The sequence below is a fragment of the Nesoenas mayeri genome (genome assembly GCF_963082525.1).
Source record: "Nesoenas mayeri genome assembly, chromosome: 1".
NCBI classification, from domain to species: Eukaryota; Metazoa; Chordata; class Aves; order Columbiformes; family Columbidae; genus Nesoenas; species Nesoenas mayeri.
Window position 1 is genome coordinate 194,816,657 of NC_137541.1, and position 21,901 is coordinate 194,838,557.

At 35.4% G+C, this 21,901-nt stretch overlaps 1 protein-coding gene across 6 annotated transcripts in view; it reads left to right on the top strand.

Annotated features, from left to right (window-relative positions):
• PSPC1 (paraspeckle component 1) overlaps window positions 1-21,901 on the top strand; it is a 63,746-nt gene that overhangs the window by 31,127 nt on the left and 10,718 nt on the right. For 2 of the 6 annotated variants that reach the window (XM_080364069.1, XM_080364070.1), the window contains 2 exons: window positions 3,803-3,972; window positions 7,274-7,650. The exons of the other annotated variants lie outside the window; for them this stretch is intronic. In XM_080364069.1, the coding sequence (XP_080220195.1) occupies window positions 3,803-3,972; window positions 7,274-7,459 (356 nt within the window). In that variant the 3' untranslated portion in view covers window positions 7,460-7,650. Of the gene's footprint in view, window positions 1-3,802; window positions 3,973-7,273; window positions 7,651-21,901 lie in introns of those variants that run through there. 6 annotated transcript variants of the gene reach the window in all.

The following is a 21,901-nucleotide window of genomic DNA, read 5'->3' on the forward strand; positions in this document are numbered from 1 at the left end:
CATACCTGACAAAAAAAATTATTAATAATGTGGTTACTGTTCTGCTAATTTATTGCAAGTCTGTATTTGCAAATATTCTCTCTTCACTTCTGTGAATTAAAATGTTGTCCCTGCTAAAACTGTTACTCTGAAGTGTAGACAAGTACATTCTTAATAATTAGTGCTTGCTCCGTATTATGCAGACTGAAAGAGTGTGGAATCTTATTTATCCAGAATATCTGCTTTTAAACAAGACTGAAACTTAGAATATTTATTTAAAAAATAAATCTTACTAAACTGTATTAACTGCCAATATATATCTCTGGGAAGCTTCCTGATAATTTTTTTTAAATTAAGATGATAATTTAAAGAAAAGTTAATACTATTTTAGATATTTTAAATTTGAAAGTACATACCAAACTTAGAAAACATTTTCACTTGACCTTTTGAGTAATGTGAATTTATAGAGTACTGAATCTGCTCAGTCCAGATTTTAAAATACATTATTCACCAATTCTTTGCATCTGTTAACTGAGACACATTTATAGCTGTAAAATACAAATAGGCTTTTTCTTTCAGTGAAGATTAAGAGCTTTAAGAATAATTCTACAGGAAGGCATTGTGAAGTTGTCTACAAATAATAAGCTGAAACATAAGTTGTGACCAATGTTTGGTTTTTTTTGTTTTGTTTTGTAGTTGTACATCTGCCTGTTATTGCAGTCTACTTAAAAATTTAGGAGACTTTGCAGATTTAATTAGGAGACTTGGTAAATCTTGGTACTGTGCCAGTTTTCCAGATCCACAAGATACATGTTTAAAATCTATATGTAAAAAGTGTATTTATAGCTGTCAGTTCACAGGCCTTTTCTTGTCAGGTTATAATGCTTAACAGTGATGTTCATCATAGTCTTGTTTTGTAAGGTTTGTGCTATGACTTGATTTTAAACTTGATACAACGCTTATAGAAATAAACTTGTAGTTCCAAAAAAGTTATAGTAACAGTAAACTACTATTTTAAAAAGGGAAAATTATCCATAATGAATAGTTAAGGATAGTTTTTGTTTCCACAGTATCTGGATTTTAGGTTAGCTCACTGCAGATATTTTGTTGTTTTTGTTTGTTTTTCTTTGGCCCATTAACAACCCCACTGCTACCACCACCACCAAAAAAAAAACCAAAAAACACCCAGAAATCTGCAGTAGGTGTTTAAATAGTAGAGCTTAAATTATTTGTCTTGGAATCCTTTCTTAACATTTCTGTTGGAACTGTAACTTTATTTTTAACTGGCCTTTACCTGTGCTGTTTGTGACTTCTCATGACGTGGGCTCTTGGGGAGCTGCAGTATGCTCAGTAATGGAAATACCCATGTAGTAGTGTTATTAAAAAGCAGGGTGCCTCTGTGACAGGTTGAATTAGTGGTGGGCTGACTTGCACAGGGCCACTCTTTTACATTGTTTTCTGTGGCGAACGTGTTCTGAGAGAATCCATATGCCTCATCTTAACTGGATCTGTAACATGAAAGTTCAGCTGAAAACTTCTCAATATGAAAAAAAAATTTTTTTGGCAATTTTCTCTGCATTGATAAGGATTATTGACAGTGGCTTGTTGCCAACTCTGCCAAACCTTGGCATGTGTAGTTTGGACACCTCCAGATTGCAGAAAAAGACCTTTAAAGTCTGTGCCTTGTGGCATGAACACTGACTGATTTGTGTCTGTTACTGAACCTGGCCAAGTGAATAAACTGCTCACATCAGTGTCCTACCAAAAAGAATGGGCAAGCAAGTGGTTAGTTCTTAGGGTCTTCTTTGGAGCTAGAAGGACCTCAGAGGTACAGCTAAAATGTCATGGTGGCCTCTTGCTGAAGCTGTGCAGGGGCCCCACTTTCTCCTTGCATTGTTCTGTGGTTGTCCTCCTCTCAGAACCTACTCTGCCTCAAACTGGCTTAATAATGTAGAGGTTTGATAGTATAAGTTACTATACTTTACCCTGGAAGCAACATGGGTGCATTTGTATGTTACAGAGGATAAGAACTTTGGTTGCAATTGAAGGACAAGCAAACACTACCTACATGTGGCTGGCTGCTAAGGTTAATTAGGCTGGCAAGCAAGCCAAGAACAGCAATTGAGCATTGGCTGCTGTTAGTTAGTGTCACTGCTACCAGTGCTAAGCACTGCCATTGTGATAGACTTGCAGAGTACTCTAGTCTCTGAAAACAATGGTTTCTCCTTATATTGGCAGTTTAGTCGTCTCAGTTTCCTTCCATATGTAGTCACTGAATGTATGACACTAAAGACAGTTCTAACGCATACTGAACTGTGTCTTGCATTGTAGCATAATCTTCTACTTACTATATGAACTGATGATGCTTGTGGGTAGGTAAGAAGTGTCCGACTTGCACATACCTTTGTTTTGGCTTAATGTCAGATAGAGGTCTTAGAGTCATTACTAAGCTCAAACAAGTTCTGCTTTTCAAAATTACAGGACTTTTTTCTATAGATTCTAATATTTAGCATTTCACATGGGCTACTGTGTTGCATGGATTGTTTTTGCTAAGCACCTTGCAGTTGGCATAATGTATATGATCAAGCCCAGGTCTGCCATTTTAGCATCAATATCTTTGATGCAGTGGTTTCACTGTCTGCTGCCATATGCATATTCAGGGCAGGTAATAAAGATGCAATTTTGCATACCTGCAGGTAGCCATGGTACTGTATCTGTGCTAAATGACCTGTTCCCAAGGATGTACATTTATGTATTCATTACTAAAGAAGTTAAAGTCCTGATGAGAGGTGAAAGGCTTATTTATGAAATAAAAATAACAAGTTTGTTAGTCTAGCAACATGTCACATTTCTTGATATTCTTTCATGTTGTTGTGACTTAAAACGTAGGCTAGATTCCAAAGGCACGTCTTCGTCCATTACGATCCACCCTTTTGGCTGAAAATGGTGGATTATTGTTGGGGGAGAGGGGGAAATGCATCACCACCAGTCTTAACATTGATGAAGTTTCATAATAGCAAATCTTAATTATGTATATAATCAGACTTCTTTCTTATAGCATGAGAAAATGTTACAAAGGCCATTTTATGAACTGTTGAATATGTCAGATGGCAGAGTAGTGTTTCCTTGCACAGTGCTACAGCTAAATGATCTCCTCCAAAGATTTTTTTTCTTTTAAGCTTTTCCTCTACCCTTTACCGTGAACCAGAATTTTGGAGGAGACTTTTCAGTCACTTTCAATTCTAACAAAACTTCCCTTAGTTTTTTGTTACTTTTACTGTTATAAATTACATTTAAATGCAAGATTTATTTATACCGTATTGCAAATAATTTATTGTAGAGTTGGGTACCATATTTGGTATTGCTTTTAGACATTAGACTAATACATTGTAACACTATATACCCTCAATACTAGTAGAACAGCAAATGTATATTTAATATGTTATGGTCCCTAAAGAGCTAAGTTGCTTTATAGCTGCCAGTAAGTGCAAAATCACTCGAGACTTTTGCTAATTTGTGGTGTGTATACTGCATATGTATGCTATATGAACAATTCCTGCACAGAAACAGTACACCTATATTTAGCTCTAAAGTTCAGGATTTCAAATACATGAGGCAGATGATGTAATGCAAATTAGTAGGGATTACTGAAAATCTGTTTAAAAGCAGATGATTGAGATAAATGTACAGTCTCAAAGAATATTTTTTTTTTATTTCAAGTATTGGAAGTCTTGTACATTTGGCTTTTTAAATATTATAAATTGTTTGTTTATTTTTGTAAAATTTGGATAGGACAGCTCTAAGTATAGATTGTTTTGCATAGATGCGTTTAGCCCAGCACCTGCTGGTAACCAAGGCCCTCCTCCAATGATGGGTATGAATATGAACAACAGAGGAACTTTACCTGGCCCTGCAATGGGTCCTGGTCCTTCCATGGGACCAGAAGGAGCTGCAAATATGGGAACACCAATGATGCCAGATAATGGAACAGTGGTAACGTATCACAAATTTAATTATTTTGAATAGCTGTCATGTCTCATGGCTCATTTTTGTTACCAAAGATATTTTCACACTAAGAACATATTACATGCCTTGAATCTGTTAGAAGGAGTTGATAAAACTTGTTCAAGCAAATAATTTACAACACAGAAGGGAAATCTTTGTTTGATATTACTGTGAAAATCATACTTCCCTTAGGAATGGGGTTTTTTGATCAGTAACCAGACTTTAAAATTGAGATTAGAATGTGCAGCACTTTGAGCAAAACTTTGCGTGTATGACTTGTCATGAAAAACTTGCTGGTAGAATGAAATCACTTCTGTGAAGTGAAGAAGGAACAACATACCAGAGTAATCTGTAAATGTAGGGGTTTGCTGGTTTTTCTTTTGAGAAACTGAATTCTACATATTGGCTTGTTGGGGCTTTTGATGAACAGTGAAGTGTTGGAAGCTATGTAGTGTGAAGATATCTTTGTGTAAACTACTTAATTTTTTTAAACTACTGTAGTGTTTTTTGTATTTATTTTCTAACCATGTTGAAAGCATGAGATTATGACAGTAATTACACCAGTTAAATAAGTGTGCCAGCAGCTGTTAGGGAGAACTGTCATATCAATCCAGGAAAAATAAAATTGCCCAGCTGCCAAGGTGGTAGGGAATGTCTTGTATACATCTGCAGTTTTTTTAATCAAGAGCACATTTACCATCGGGACACAGTTAAAAAACTAGCCATTTTAGCTCTGTTCTCATAGCCAGTCACTTTTCCTAGCTGTAATGTCTTATGTAGAGAAACAACTATATAATTTTTAATCTGATTTTTATGTTTTTTTCAATATTATTCTGTAAATAGATATTTGGGGTGTTCTAGGGGTTATATACGTTATGTAAAAAGTGGTTCCATTGTAGCTTTATTGGAACACAGAAGCATTTTGTAGCTATATTTTTTTATGTGCCTTCTCAACAGTATCCATCTGCGATTGAGCGATCTGTATACAAAGTTTGGACAAAATCCTTTGTTCCCTAGAGGAAAATGAGATTTTGATTGAACACAAAATACATTATAAGTCTGGTCTTTACCAGTTAAAGAAGAGAATCTCACTTCACATCATAGGAGCCAGCTCATTTAATCAGTTGTATCATTTCTTACAAAGCAGGGGATGCTTTTCACAAAGTAGTGTTTTTAAAGATGCTTTTGCTGGAGACCACTGTGTTACTGGTCACCTCTAGAAAATTCTCTTATGATTATATAGACACTGGAGAAGAGGGGTAGGGAAAAGAACATGCTGGTGTAAATCATGGTACCTGTCTCAAATGGTTGTTTTTCTACAAAAAGTCATTCCAGGAATGGAAATGTGGGGAATATACTGCCAGTTCAAAATGCATGTTTTATTTATTTTATTGGTTTTTTTAACTTCCGTTTTCTTCTGCATGCTACTTAAGGACAAATTCAATGCCTTTTGTGTTTGTTTTTTTTTTTCCCTTCATTTTGGACTTCCAAAGTTTTTGATTTGTTGGGCAGGCCACTTCAGAAAGGAATAGCCTTATTGTATTTGTGCTGCTGTTGGAAATACACTTTAAAGGTCCTTTGAGGGCTGTCTACTAAAACACTGGGAGAGTTTATTTCACTTTTTACTAATGGAAATGGAGGATATGCTTTATAAACCAGGAATAGAGCTTTCATTCTTTAAATTGGATGCTTTTCTGATTTTTTTTTTTTTAGGGGAAAGTTGGAGCAATCTTCTTTGTGCTCCACTGTAGTAATCTGAAACATAGATTATCTTTGAACGTAACATTTTAAAAATATCTTGCCCCCCACCCTCCACTTTATTGTAGGTAGTTAATTACTGCAATTTTCTCATTATCTGGAGTGAGGGGTCCTTGTTGAAAAGAGGGCTTTTTGTCCAAAAGTCAAATGGTAAAAATTATCAGGAGTTTCTGGTAATGTATTTATCCATTGCTAACAAGCTGGCACGAGTTAAAGAGAATTTTTAAACAATTCTTAACCAGTGCTGCAGATTTTAAGGTACTTTGGGGAAGGAGTAGATCTTTCTGCAGCTGCTGCAGTAACTTTTTTCTTATTCCATATCAAATTCTAAACAAACTCTAAACAAATATTCAACCATGATCTAAGTTGCATATATTTTTGTATGGATGTAATGCTGTTTTTAATATATATATGAGTTAGCAGACTTGAGACCTTGAGCTCTGCCACTATTATTGGAGTTAGACTTTCAGAAGAATTGTTTTCAGATTTGGGTGTATAAATAAAGTTCTTGTTGAACTCTGAATATTGTAGATCTCTGTACAGAAACAGTTTCTCCTGAAAGCGTAACTGTCCTCAATAGGTGAATGATGAGTTATTTCAAGATATGATTTTACCATATATCTGTGCTTTTAATGGTTTATGTTATGCTGACTTAATGTTTTAAATTTCATCATGTGGGGTTCTATGTTTAAACACTTGCATAAATACTGAACTATAAGTGCTCAGATGCATGCTTTCTGGTTTAGGTTTTAACTGCTATAGCCAAACAAATCTGTGTAAGCACATATACCTTTATTAATATTAGGCATAGAACTAAGGAAAATAAATATGGAACGGTAACTGGATTTTCATCTTATATTGATATTTCAGGTTAGCTTTAGATGTATATATCAAATTTTTTTTTAAACTAGGCATAGTCCAGTTATGCATTTTGTCACTACTTCTGTCAGTTAATTTGGACTGGATTTTAAAAGTCTTAACTAAATATTCCTGAAGTGCCTTACTAAAGACTGACTCCAGGTAGTATGGACTGAAATATCCACAGTTACATTGGTATACGTCTTTAGGTTATATTGATATTAAAAGAATAACCCTACAGTCTCTAGAAATACAAAAGCTGTGATTTTTTTCATAGTTTGACAATGTTTCTGTGTCTGTTTAAGGGGGGAAACACTGTAGTGGGTTTGTAAGGCAGAATAGGGCTCAGGTTTAAAATTATTGTTTGTTCTGTCCTCTGTTGCATAGAGAATATGTATTGCTTCAGATGAGCTTGAAAGGATGACATTACATTCAGTACCAGAGTGGGTCTTAATACTTGTTTTAAATTTTTAGTTTACTTAACAAGTTGGAGCATAACATTAGCACTCTTTAATTTCCAGCTCTTTTTCCATAATAACTAATTGAATCGCTCCTTTCTTCCCTCTATGTGTGATCCTGATTCTGCTGGACTATCTGCTGCACTTCATGACAACATCGCTTGTGGTTTTTGTTGTAACTCACATTTGGCATGTTCCAAATGGACTTGTGTTAGCATAACGAGAGATTCCCTCAAGGAGGTCCATCACAGATGGGTTCACCTCTGGTTAGTAGAACGGGCTCTGAAACTCCTCAGCCGCCAATGAGTGGTGTAGGTGCCGTGAGTGGTGGACCTGGTGGCTTTGGTAGAGGAAACCCAGGGGGCAACTTTGAAGGACCTAACAAGCGTCGCAGATACTAAAACTTATTTCATTCCTTACTGTTTAGAACTTCCAGTAAAACTATACAGTGATATGCCTTTATAATTTTAGCTGTTATCTGGAAACGGTTTTATTGTTATTGTAGTCTTTAAAACAGTTTCTTTTGTAAAACTTTTTTTGTATTCAGTCATAGGCTTTGCAGTATAGAGCAGAAATGATGCGGATCATTATGTAAGGCAATGTGTTTGTGACTAGCAAAATACAATGTGTGACTATGCTGTAAAACGTGCAGTTATCTGATTACAATAAAGTATAAAAATAACTTGAAAGGATTTGGGGAATGTTATTACTAATACTGGGTGAGAATAATTTTATGCTTAATTATAAGCAGCAACATGTTCCATTCTTAGGTAGTTTCTGCTATGTGTCAAGAAAGTTCCGTTCTTAGAGTGAATTTGTTTAGCTAAACCGCATGTTGCAGTACATACTATGAATGGTTTATAACGCAACTGCTTTTGTTTGTTTTGACTTTTGAAGAGCATCAGATTTTATACAAGGTGTTCTCAAGGATACTGTGTCCTTGAATCTCAGTCTCCCTTTGCAAACTTGGTCACAATAAGTCTATGAACAGAGTATATCCATTACTCAAATAAACGGAAAATTTAACTTGGGAGCGGGGAATACTTTGGACAAAGAATCTGTATGTATGCTTTATTCATAACGGTATGAATAAGTTTACCTGGACCATATTTCTACAGAAAAAAAAAAAGTGACATCTCCATGTCCTACTGATCATTAAAGTATCTTGCTGTTGCAAGGAAGGAAACATTTGTGCAAGCTGGTTTAAAGCCTTCCACTGTGTAATGCATCATTATAAGTATACATTTCAATGGTTGTTTGGAATAGACATAAGTCTGTTGTCAATGATTAACTGTTTATTAGGAGGCAAAGATATGTTTTCTGGTTAAAATAATTGTTCACTTATAGTAAGTAATACCCATTTAGAAGGATTGCACACAAGTATTCTTGATAAATATTTTACAGAATGCTTAATTTGAAAAATACTCATTTCCATCACAACTCAGTCTAGATTCACTGATTGAGTCTTAAGATAAAACTGATGATAAAGCTATTAGGAAGCTTATTATGGTTCAGATTTTATCAGTCATGGAAGATGATGGAAAAGGCCTATTGGTTCTATTCCTGTAATGGCAAGAAAGTAGGAATATTTTTGGTTACTATGGCTTTTTTTCTGTGCAAAATAGTTGTAAAATACTAGTGTTCTGTTTTTATCAGTTCACTCACATTTTCAGAAATAGAAATTACTAAAACTTAGCATGAGCAGTGATGCTAAATTGATTAAAAACTCTTTTGAGATAACATACCCTAATTATATTAAATGGTATGTAAGAAGCTCAAAGCATGGGATGCAAGCAGCAGAGAGAGCATGTATGTGCTACTTCTTAATATAGCAGGGATGGTCTTGGTGAACTGAATTGGGAGCAAATAGGTAACGTGAAAATAGAGGCATTGCTGGCATTTTGTACACTCTTACTAAAATTGCCAGTGTTATATAGCTTAACGTGGAGATTTTTTTTGTCCAGTTCAGGAGTTACCACTTCAGTAGGTCTTCAGTTGTGACATCTGTAAGTAACTATTGAGCATTTTCCTCTACAATATTTTTGATGTTGCTCTTTTTTCTCGATTTGAGATACATGCCACACATTGTAGTTTGTAATGCAATAGTGAGTTAGGTTTAAAGTCTGAAATACTCTTTTCCTTACTTGATATGTGTATCTTGTTACAGCACTCTTCCAAAAAAACCTTGCAACTGGTTTTACATAGCACACTGCTCCTAACACTAACACTATAAACTAGTGTTTGCTTATAGCAACTACTTAAGCTCTCTGCTTTGGTGTGCTGTGCGCAGTTGAAAATTCAGTTTACATCCGTGTCTAGGAAGGTGTCTAAACATTACATTACTTTTGTCTCATCTTTTCTGCCCTTGTACATGACAATTTAATGGGGATTGAGAAGTACTGGTGTGAGTTGGTAATTCTAAACTGCAGCACTGTAAGGGGAACACATTTTAAATATAACCTGAACAAAGTTGAAAAGGTCCGTTCAGTTTTTCAAAGTAAAAGTCCATGTCATTCAGGCCTTCTGGCTAACACATGTTCATTTGTTCAAATACTTACACCATGATCCTTATAGTATCTGCATATGCTTCAGAAGTACATTAAACATGCCAAAACTGCAAAAAGTGATTAATTCTTTCTTTGCCAACCTCATGCTATTTTAAGTGCATTTGTTGCACTGCATTTTTGCTAGCAAGCAGAGGTATACCTGTATTTAAAAGTTATTGTAGATTTTAATATTAGTAATTTTCATTCCACAGTTGTGAGCTATGATTCCTCTAAAACTCAGACTGGGATGGCTCTACTGTGCGGTAGCAGTGGATTTATCTGCTGTCCTTATTCCAGAAAATAATGTAATATCTTTTTAAATATCCAAGCCTTAAGCCCTAAAAAATAAATACTGACATGTTGCATTTGGGCGCACTCTAAAGATTTCGTAAGAATTCCTTTTGTAGCTGATGACAGCCTGCCAGATTCTGCTCTTGAAAGCTTGCTTAGGGCTGCCTGACCATGTTGATTGTATACAGCTCAAGGGTAAAGACAGCATTTTTCATTTTGCCATTTGTGGTAGTAACTGACTCTATAGTGGTAGGATAAACACAATATTTGTTAAAAAAGGAATGGTCCCAGTTTGGTTCCTAAAAATGGTATGTAGAGTTGGTCAAAGGGTGTTTTTGCTTGAAGGTATTGCCTATGTGCTGCAAGTGACTAATTTTTCTTGTATCTTATCTGGCTGATCAGTTTTTGTTGGTTTTTTTTTTTTCTTCCTGTGTACAAATGTACTTAAATTTTTAACTGCCTTTGGTCTGACCAGAAAGCACAGTGGAGTCCTGACTCTTCCTGCTATACGCTATGGTAGAACTAAGCTTGGGAACGGTGTAGAATTGACAGATAGAGTGCTCTTGTTTTTGGTTGTACCTTTTGAGTTTTTATATTATTCCTGAAATTTCAATCTAAACTGCTAATTTTCACACGAGACACAATTTTAATACTTAAAGATAGTAAAGCTTTATTCTTTAAGTAAAAGAAAACACCACCACCAGACTCCAGATTGTCAAACTGCTTATGTATTCATCACCGTGATCATTTCAAGTGGAGCTGTTTGGCACTTAAAATTCATTTTGGTTCTGAGTTAATTTCTTTGTACTTCTGTACAGTGTGCTCATTAGATAAGGCACATTGATATCTTGGGAAGCTTGGTGGCGATTCAGATATACTTAGCTGTATTTATTTCCTAAGAAAGATACTTAAAAATGATTACGGATTATCTAGAAAGAAAATTCCTGATCTGAAGTTGATTTACTTAGTTTTCACATCTATTTTATCATATTGGACATAAACATATGATAAAACTGGAGACTTATTAGAAAAAAAAGGTTAAAATAGATGAGAAGAGAACAATATGAACTAAAGGTTACATTAATTTAATTTTAACCATAATCCAAGAGGATTTTAAAGTATGCATTCTTTAAAGAACATTCTGATCTAAAGTACACATTCAGATTTTAAAATGTTATACCAAACTAATTTTTCCCCTTTTCCATTTCTGATTTCAGATCTTTTTAACTTGAAAAGTAGAATAATCTATAATTACAAATTCTTTTACAAGGTACTACATACAAATGCATTGACTTACAAAGTACTGATTGTTGAACAGTCACAGTCTGGCTTGAGATAGCTTGGCTCAAAAATGCTGAAATAACTGATCTAAAGGAAGATTCTCAAGTGAAAAGGAAAACCCCATAGGGCTTTTGAAGGGTGAATATGCTTTGAGGTGAGACGTTCAGCATATGAGTGGTGTGCTCTAATGGCATGAAGCTCATCTAACTTAAGCATGTTGTGGAAACAGATTTTTGCCATACTTCTTAATATGTAATTTTTTCTATAACAACTTGGATCATAATTCTTCCTTTCTCAGTGAAGATAAGTCAGAATGCGTTGTAATTGAACTATTAAAATGACAGGGAAGGCTGGGTAGCAACTGATGGGGTCAGTTTACGTTGGACCACAAATGTGAATGGATTCTCAGCCTGAGACTTGAAGTGGTGCATACCTGTGGGTGGTTTTACAGAGTCTGCATCTAGCATCTCTTGCTACCTTGTGCTTGGGGACTTGAGAGAGCACATACTTCAAATGCAATTTAATTTTCTTTTCAGGAGCCCTGAATTTATTCATTTAGGCACTGTGCTATCATCAAGATGCGAAACCACCTTGGGATTTGGTGCTTTCCGTGGGCTGTTAGCTCACTTCTAGCATGAGGGAATATCAGTCCAAACCTCCCTGATTCTTGAACGGTGAGGAGGGGTGTGAGTGTGGCCAGTGGAAAATACAGAGGAAGGTGGTTGACTGTTCAGTGCTAGTTTAGTGGCAAACGTTGGATTGTATTATCCCAAAGTCATTTTTGTTATTAAAAGTACATTAAATGAAATGTGAGAACTTATTAACTTGCAATACTTAATGTCAGGTATAACTTTTCCCATTGGATTAGCTTTTTGTTGCCTTTTGGGATATACTGTAAAATATACTTAGTCTTAGTAGGTGGTCTCACCGATTTGGTGTTTTGCTGTTATGAAGAACTCAATTTTGTTAAGAGTTCTGGGGTTTTCCCCATAAGATACTTTAAAAGATCACAGCTGTAGGCATTTCAGATTTGTTTTGACAGTAATCCATGAAATACTGAAGTTTATCAAAATTATCTATATCTAAAATATAAGTTGTAGAATAAACTGAACATTAAATTTTCATGAAAACAACACTTTTTATTATTTTAAATGCAAGCCCTCAATGTGTTCATTTTCAATGGGATAGATTTAATAGGTCTTTTCCATCTTGAACTTCCTTAAGCTACTATGAGAATTAATATAATTGATATTTTGAGGTTTTCATAATAATGACTTTGGCCTGACTTCTACAAGCAGTAAGAGATGGATTTCTTCAGAAAAGCAGTTTAGAACAGCAAACGTTTTCTCCTAGTTGAAGGAGCCATTCAGAGAAGTGTAATTTCACAGATAAGTATATCATACTTACAGGTAAAAACCATTTTTAAAACTGATTTCATATAATGATTTATTTATACCAAAATCACATTAAAAAAAATTGTAAATGTGGGTAAAAACATAGTGATTTGTGTGTAGTCCCTCGAATAGGGGACAAAATGTTCAAAATAGGAGGTTTGAGATTCAGAAGGAACTTAACTGTGCTTACTGCATACACGTGCTCATAAGGTTTTCCCATTTGTTTTGGTAAATGGTTTGTCTACAGCTTCTGTTGTTCCTAGTTTTACTAGTGTGCTTTTATATCTTAATTTCTGTAGAGTGAAGCATAACTGTATAATTTGATTTAATTTACATGCTAACTGTATGTGGGATATTAAGTGCTTGACTTGAAAGAAGTGCAGCGAGAATAAAGTTATTGTGCTTGCCTTTAATTTCTCAGTAAAAGAAATTGGATAGAACCTTGAACAGGAGTAAGTATGAAGAGTCCTGTATGTAAACTGTAAATTGAAAAAAGTCTGGGGAGGGGTGCTGGTGGTGAAATAAAGTAACATAATAAAATGGGAGAAATGTGGTTTACTTTTATATCTACAACAGATTCACAAAAATAACTTTAAAACTTGTTATACATGAAAACCACGAACTAATTTTTAACAGAGAGGTGGAAATACTAGTTACATCAACATCCTGGATTTTTTAAACTTTGGGATTAGTGTTGTGCAGGTGGCCAAGGAATATCAGACAAACAAAAGTGAATTCATTTTCTGTAAAAAAATGTTAATATTCATAGGATGCAGGATGGTGTCACTGCAGTTGGGTATGTTTCTTGTATTTTGTTTTTATGAAATTGTTCTGTAGGACCTGATTTTTGTGGCTGAATACAGCAACTATGTACAACATACACACTTTATGTTGTTGTAAGTATGGAACAGCTGATTTTAAAACCACTAGCTTCTCATCAAACCAGTGAGAATCCAGTCTTACACCTGTGTGTCATAGCCAGAGAAGCACCGAACAGAAGATGGTGTGAAGGAAAATAAAATGGTGAATATTTTATAGCAATTCTGGTATAGGATTAATGTATTTTCATTAGTTTTTTGCCTTAATTTCACTGTAATCAATTTTTAATTTGTGTGAAAGGGAATGTTCTTTTATTCTCAGTGAACATTCAAAAGAAAAACCACCAACCAAACACACCAAACCACCTGCCCCCCCCAAGCAAACAACCAACTCCAATGCCTAACTGTGCCCCAGACCCCCAAGCAAAATAGGTTTTCCCTCTTTAAATAACCACATATACCTCAGGCAGAAAACCACATAAGCAAATTGGAAGAGGAAATGTAATGAATCTAGAAAGATGTAAAAACCACGAGGATTTATTGTAATTCTTTTTGCAGCTGTTTGTTCTTGGTGTTTTAGGTATTTTAATGGATTTCTTTATAAAAAAGCTTCTTTACTGTCCATTATTTGCTGTTAAAAGAATTTATTCTGCAGTGCTGTTACTATGCTTTAAATATTTTTATCTAGCATGAAGTTGCAGGAAAAACCCTGCACAAACCAGCTCTCGCAGTACTGTAGAATGCAGTATTTGAATTGCCAGCTGGAAGTGGTCTTTCAAACTGCTTACAAATGTTTTAAATATTTGTATGCTAATGGGATATTTGAAATATTTGTGTTCGTATTTAAAATAATTCAGTACATGCATTGCTGCAGATGGGAACAGCCCATTGCCCTCCTTGCTGCTTGGTCCTGCCTCTTGCCTGCTTTGTGCTGCTCTTGCACCTCTGTGCCCATGCAGTGAGCATGGTTAAGGAAACCCAGGGAAAACTGTTGATTCTGCTTATTTCAGCGGGGAAGAACAGCATAGAGTGAGCAGTAGAGCAAGACTCTTGATAACTATGTGGACGTAGGTTAGTTTGTGCTGTGTCTGTATGCTGCATAGAGAATGTAGTTTTTGCATGTATATGTTTTTCATTAAGTGAGTTCGAATGACTTTTCAGCACTTCTAAGAAATATATGGGTTAGAACAAATAGGTGAGAAATACGTTTAGTGCTTTAGGTATCTGGATAGCAGAGTTGTTTTACGTTTTTAGTGATAGCTTGCCCAAGAGGGCAGGTGTTTGAAGTAATGAAAAAAAAAAAACACTAAAATATTGAGCCAAATTGTGTGAGCTTGATCTGTCTGCTTTCTGCATTTGCCAAGAAGGTTACATGCAAGCCAGTAAAACATGGAAAAAAGTCTTCTTCATGGTTTCTCCAGAAAAGATGGTAAACACAGTTGCTTTAGAGAAGCAAGACTCTTCACATGTACTTCTTCTTGGAAGAAAATATGGAAACTGCAGTTACAAGTATGAGAAATACTGTCTTTTAAAATGCTAACATTCTTCATTCTTTAATACAATAGCACTTCATTGTTCCATGTCTTATAGTCCTCCTTAAGGGATGGAGCATGTGAAAGGTAAGCTACAGCTCCAGCTTTAATCAACTTCAAATCAAGAGCCTTTTCCAGAAGGCACAGAAGGAAAACTTTAATAATGCAACAGCAGCTCACCTTCAGTTTAGTTCCAGTGTGGAACATTGTGCTTCTAGAACTTCTAGCATTGTATCAGTAGCAGTTCTACATTTGACATTTTCAGAACCAGAGCTGTACCAAATAATATAAAGTTTCTGCCTTAGTGTGTGAAGAATGCAGTTATTACATTTCAAAACTGAATGTTCAGAGTTTTAAAAGAGAATGTATAAAATAAATGTAATACATTGAATTACAGGTTTAAAAGTGAAAATAACGTCAACTTGGCAGTTGAGATGGCTATGCTTTTAGGACCCTTTTGGTATATGTGCCAGTTTATCGTTGCCTTGTTTTGCTTTGTGTAGCTTTTGTATTATCACTTAATGCATGTTCAGCATCATTCTTGCATCGCAGTTGTGTACAGTTTCATAATTTATTCACGCTGCTGAATGCAAATGTTTGTAGAAGGTGTACTAGAGCATTTGTTTAATATTATGGAACTTGTTTAGGAGGGGTTTGCATTGCTAAGCTTGTTTTCTGTTTACTCTGCATGTTTTGTGCAAAATACACTTTTTCTATTGCATATGGGAAAAAAGTGGCAAGTCATGAAAACGTGTTATATTAGGCAAGTAAACTAAAGTCCGGGATGCCTCTTGCCGTTTCTAAAGAGACAGCTGGCTCAGGATAAAATCACTTGGTATACTTCCTCCTCTATGATTAAATCTAGATTTTTTCTGCTTGCCAGCTACTTCAGTATTAAAGATCAAACAAACCCAACCAAACATGACTGAGTTTAGTTTCCATAGGTAATCTGGTTTTAATTACAAGCGTATGTACAAATGAGTAAATTAATCACAAATAACCTGATGTTTGCTCTGAATAACACTGTATTAAACATTTTTAAAAATAGTTTGAGTTTCATTATTTTAAAAGTGAAACTTTAAAATTGTGTTGACTGAAATTAAACCTGTCCACTGAAGGGTGAGAGTACAAATCTTTGAAGAAATCCTGCTCTTGTGTTGAGTTCCATTATGTTACTGGGCATGTGTTTTTTACTCTTTAAATTTGGATTATTATGTGAAACTGTTACAGAGACTTAACAAGAAATAGAATTTTGTCTTATTTTACCCAGTTATAGGTATTAAATTTGTTGTTAGCAACATAGAATTGGTTAGATTAGGCACGTGTACTTTACTGGAGATGGTGCCATGTGCTATGAATATCAGTAATTTAATAATTCAAGTGATGGTTGTTACCAAAGGCTGTTGTGCCTTTAAGCCTAGTAGGATAAAAGCTCATCTTGAGCATTATTCTTACTGCCTTTGAAATTAATTCTTTCATGTGTCTTTTCCTTCTTCCAGTAACCATAAACCTGAATTTTCTAAGTGTCTGATATTTTGGGGAAATAAATGCTGATTTTAAAACTGTGCCTAGAACCTTGATACTACATTTGCATTTTTGCTTTATTGTTGTAGTGGTCACAGAAGTACTCATGGATTTGAAAATGTTCATCTAAATTTTTGGGAGAGACTGAGGGCGTGATTCTTACATGTTGCTTAATTTGTGGGAAAGATGGGAAATCTGTGCCTCAGGTGGGAAAACTTGTAGAAACTTCCTCATATTATTGTAAAAAAAATTTAAAAATCAAAATTGTTTCTAAAATGGGTATCTTAAAAACTTCCCAGTGTCAAGGAAGCTGAATGATGTATCTTTAAAGAAGGTAGGAAATCTTTATTTTACTAGAGGTCCTACATATTTGTGAAGTATTTGAGCTCTAAATCTTTCACTGATTTGACATGGAGGACATTGTGACTCAACCCTAACCTTCCATTAGTCTTAGGGTGAAAATTCTGCAAGCTTTTGCAAAATCTTCAGTAGTGATGTAAGGACATAATGTGATATACTGACTGTAGGACTGGGCCAAATAATTCATTTTTGAACATGGTTGCTGGCCTGCTCTGGGTACCCTTATCTGTTCCATTTAGGACCTTGTTTCTTACTTTGTATTCCAGGTTTTATTTAATGTTAAAGGCTTTAAATTTCTTGATGATGTGGAAGATACAAGCTGTATAAAACTTTATTTGAGGGTTGTAATACTAACCTTGAAAGAGTCAGATGCACAGTAAAAACTCTGTATATGATTTGGCAAGTCATTACATACCTTTCCATATGTGTTTTGTTGGTGTATGAATATAATGTATGTATTCTTAACCTCTTGTGTCACTAAAAAGGATTTATGGTTCTTCCTGAGTGGGGGGAAAGTCTTCTGGATGAATTTAATGTTAAAGTTTCTCTTTGCGTAAATCAATACACAATAATTGTCAGAATACGTGTGAACTTAAAAAAATAGGTATGTACCCTCTTGTGACTCATAGGTGTGTGGAAATACTAATATGGAAAAGTAAAAGTAGATAAGTGCTCTTCATGTGTTTACAGATGGGGGAGATAGTTATGTGGAAAAGCATGAAGATGTGGTTTGACCTCATCTTTCAGTCTCTTTCTTCTAAATTTTGGAAGCTGCCATAGACTTAAAACTCCAAATATGACTCGTGGTAAACTTCATCTAAAATTCTTCAATGTTGTTTCAGAGTTCTGCTATAAGTGAAATTAGTCCAGTGTAGACATGTAAGTAAAGTACATGCTTTATGGGACAAAATAAGTCTTGAAAGCCTGTCTTTCATTAAGATATGGAGAAGACTAATGTCAATGAGGAGTTGGCTAGATATTTTCTCATCTTTTTAGTTTTTGTCTACATAAAAACGTAAAGGAACAGAGGTGGAACTTTATTTAGCCTTTCCCTGCATGTCATTAATAGACAAGACAAAATTGTGCTGGGAAAAGACAGAAGTTCAAATACTTTTAATTTACCAGTGCATCCAGTAGAGGACTTCTTGCACAAGTTCAGAGAGCTCCTGCTTAAAAATAAAATGCTGCTCAAATCCGATCCTATTCTTATTGCAGGAAAATGTAATCTCTTGGCTTGTTTGTGGCAAAACAAGGATTTAAGTTGATGAAGAAAATAATTATCTTTCCACAGTGATAAACCTGAGTAGTTGAACAACCAACACCTGAGGCAGCTTATCCGCTGATGGGGTAGGTGTACAGCTACACAACACTCATAGCTTGCCAGGACTTTGACTGTGGTAGTGTAGTGCCTTTGACTGGTTCAGCAGTCGCTCCATCTGCCTCAGTTAATGGAGTTCCTTTATGGCTACGAGGATGCTTTTCACAATATTCATCACTTCTGTTTAGCAGATTTCAGTTGCACTTTGGCAGCTGCTGCAGTTGGGGGTTGAGGGTGGTATAGACACGGACCCCTTAAATCAGCGTCTGCTTTTCCCAGCTATAGTTGTCTTAGTTCATACCTTTTCAGTCATTGCAGTGCATTTCCAGATGCTGCTTTTCCTGAATTATAAATGTGGTATTCTCAATGAGGTATTGATCTGAGCAAGCTTGTGTAGAGACTTAAAAAATACTGTATACAAATAAAAAACCCACCAACCCAACTTGTTAACACATGTACTGTCAAAGACACCAATTCCTTTGATAATTCAAGATGTGTTGCAGAAAATCAATCTGTTAGATTACTGTTTCAGTCAGATTCCCAAATTTTGGAATGAAGATGCAAAGATTTGGTTCTGCCTCTAGGTGCTGAGGTTCATCTTTAAACTGTTTGTATATATGCATTTATTTTAGTTTACAGAGTGTGGTGTAAACTAGAATCACTCAAAATTTATGCATAAAAATATGCAGAGCATACTCAGCTATCAGATGCGAGATTTTGCAGAGCTCAGAATGAAATAGATTTTTAAATAAGATGTAACAAGAACAAAGAACAAAGTTGAACAGAATAGGAGAGCACACTGCGAGTTCTTTGAAGATGGTCTGTAAGAAGTAGTGGAAGAATCTGATAACAGGTAAATGTTCTTTTAACCTTTCGAAGAAATCGATGCATCAGTACGCACAACTTTGGTTTGAAATGTGGACTTTTGAGAGCTGCTGCTTGCTTATGTGGAGTTTCTTTTCAAGATAAAACAAATGATGATTGTAGTGTGTTAGAAAGGTCGTGTTTTCCTTGTGTATGTCAAAAGTCATGAACTGGTAACTGAAGTAAGAACTTCTATGTTTTTTTCTCATTAATGTGTTGATATTTCCAAATTTGTCACCTGACAATTTTGATAACTTAAATGCATATTTTTAATGTGAAAATTATAGTATGAGCTTGCATCTTGAAACTTTGAACAAAAAACCGTGATAGAAAATAGTGCCAACAGTCATCTCTTCGATTCAGAATATTTTGGTCTTGAATATGATGCCAGCTGACTACCTTTGTGTGTAAGATGATACAAAATGAAGTTGCGTATTTTCTACCATGTGGTCTTGGCTTAGTCCTGTGCAAACATGGTTCCATCATTAAGGTCTTTGTACTTTGTTTTCAAGTGAAGAAAGTTGTGGCAAACTGGAATGTCTTTTAAGGGGATAGTTGGTGGAAGGGTTTAATTTTAAATAGTGTTCAATGCACACTGAGATGCCTGATAGTTAATTCTGTTATTCAAAGTTGAAATTATTCCCTCATTACAGGTGTTTATTTGACATATATGAGAACCGAAGCTTAATGCTTTTTTTAGTATTTGTTCACTTGGAAAGCTGTTTTGCTTTGGGTAGGAACAATAACTTTATCTTACAGGAGTAGCCACTTCTATTAAAATAAGGAAAGTAAAACGGTAATAGAAAGTTGAAGAAATCTTACTTAGTGCAGCGTCAGCAATATGCCCAGCTGTGCAAGTAAAAGACATAAGCCAAGTTTGAGTCCTAGCTTGCCAGACAGTACAACAGGACAACAGTAGCAAGTAGAGAATCTTTGCTCTTCAGTTTTATGCAGTTATTTATTCTTCCTTATATTTTTTTCTCAGGTTCCTTGATAGTGTTATGCACAACTTTTAGCCCAGGTCTGAATAGTGATCTGCTTAGGCTAGGCAAGTGAAGGCTTGGTTTGTTGCAGGGACTAGTTATGTCATATTGAAACAGATCTGCAAATGCCTTCATCTCCTCAAAACACAGGTTTTCATGAGAAATAGCACCTGTATTCCACACTGCTGTTTTTTGTTTGTGTTTTTTTTTGTAAACAGGTAAGTCTGTATGTCAGTGGGACCAGTAGTTAATAAAGCAGTTGCAAGATACTCTCAGTTTATTAATGCTGTTCTGTTGTCTTTATCTTGAAATACAGATTCTATTTCCTGTGTATTTCAAATCTAATGTAGGATGTTCTTTTTTCTACCAAATATGACTTTATTATCATGGAAGCTAGAAGCTGATGTTATTTGTAATCAGAGATGAAAATTGCCACCCAGCAAAGTTAGCATATCGAGGAAATTACTTAATTGCACAATGAATTACCAAATTTTTGGACAGAGCCAGAGGCAGTGGGCACAAACAAACACAGGAGTCTGTTTGAATATCAGGGAACACTTTTTTCCTGTGAGGGTGACCAAGCACTGAGAGCTTGTGAAGTCCCCATCCTTGGAGATATGGAAAGCAACTGGGCAGTTGGCTCCAGGTGACCCTGCCTGAGCAGGGGGTGGGACCCAGTGACCTGCAGAGAGTCCCTTCAACCTCAGTCACTCTGTGATTCTGCCACTTAGATAAAGCTTTGACCTTATTGAAGTTTATTTGAATTAACATTAAAAACCTATTACATGCTTAGGTATTTGAATGCTTCCATACTAGGTTTCATTTCAAGGTAGATGTACGTATTGCTTAGTATTGTTAAATTTTACATTTTCACATTAAGCACTTCAAAGATGAAAGCTCTTTGAGTGAATCTTGAGTTGTTGCTCTTTATAAGGACCGTGCGACCACAGCTTGCCCTGCCCTTTCCCCCAGCACAGTCTTATGGCTTCAGAGCTTTTAGCCCCACAAAGATAATCGATTCTGCTGTCATTATTTTGAAGAGGAGGTTAGGACCTGGCCTAACTTGGCACCTGCTGCACAAGTGACAGGTAAGGAATCTTTACAGGAGGGAATGGGGAGCGTTGTGTGAAGTTGTGTAAGGCAGCATTGCTATCACTTTGGAAGTAAACATGCTGTGTATCAGCGAGTTTCACAATTTCTTAGGAATGCTGGTTTTTTTAATTAGAGAAAGATGGATATGCTTAATCTAGGAAGCTTACCTTGAAACTAGATACCCTGTAGTTTTTTGAAGATTCAGAATATTCTCAAACTATTGAGGTCATCACATCTCAGCTATAGATACTAATATAAGTAGTTTTCTGTAATACAAAGTTTTGCTGATTTTCTGTAAAATTTTAGAAAACTGTCTCTTAGGCTTTGCCTATGCACATTTTTGCTACTTTAAAACAATTTTTAAAATTAGTTTGAAATCAAACTAAATTGATGTTAATAAAACTATGCGTATTGAAGCGTGTCTAAAATGATCTTGGTGGTTCTCTCAGATTGCATAATTGTAAACTTGCTTACACAGTATGTAGTGCAATGATATCCTGACTGCTTAAAGCACGAGAGCGGTACTGGTACTACTAAACTCTCTGGTAGCTGTACTGGTTTAACTATATCTATTAATAGTTTACAGCAGACTTTTCTAAATTTGTTTCAAACTCTGTGTAAACAAGCCATAAGTTTGTGTCACAGGTTGAACTCCCTCAGAATTTCTAGAACCTGACATAAAACAAGTTCATGAAGTTTTAACTGTAACTTCCAATGCTGAGTGAGGCGAGGGTTTCAGATGCTTTTCTTCTGTCAGGTTTCTTCAGTTTTGTGTTAATTGGTGAAGTCACATCTATACATCATTATTTCTAGGTGAAAGAGATGATGAGGGTTAAAGGT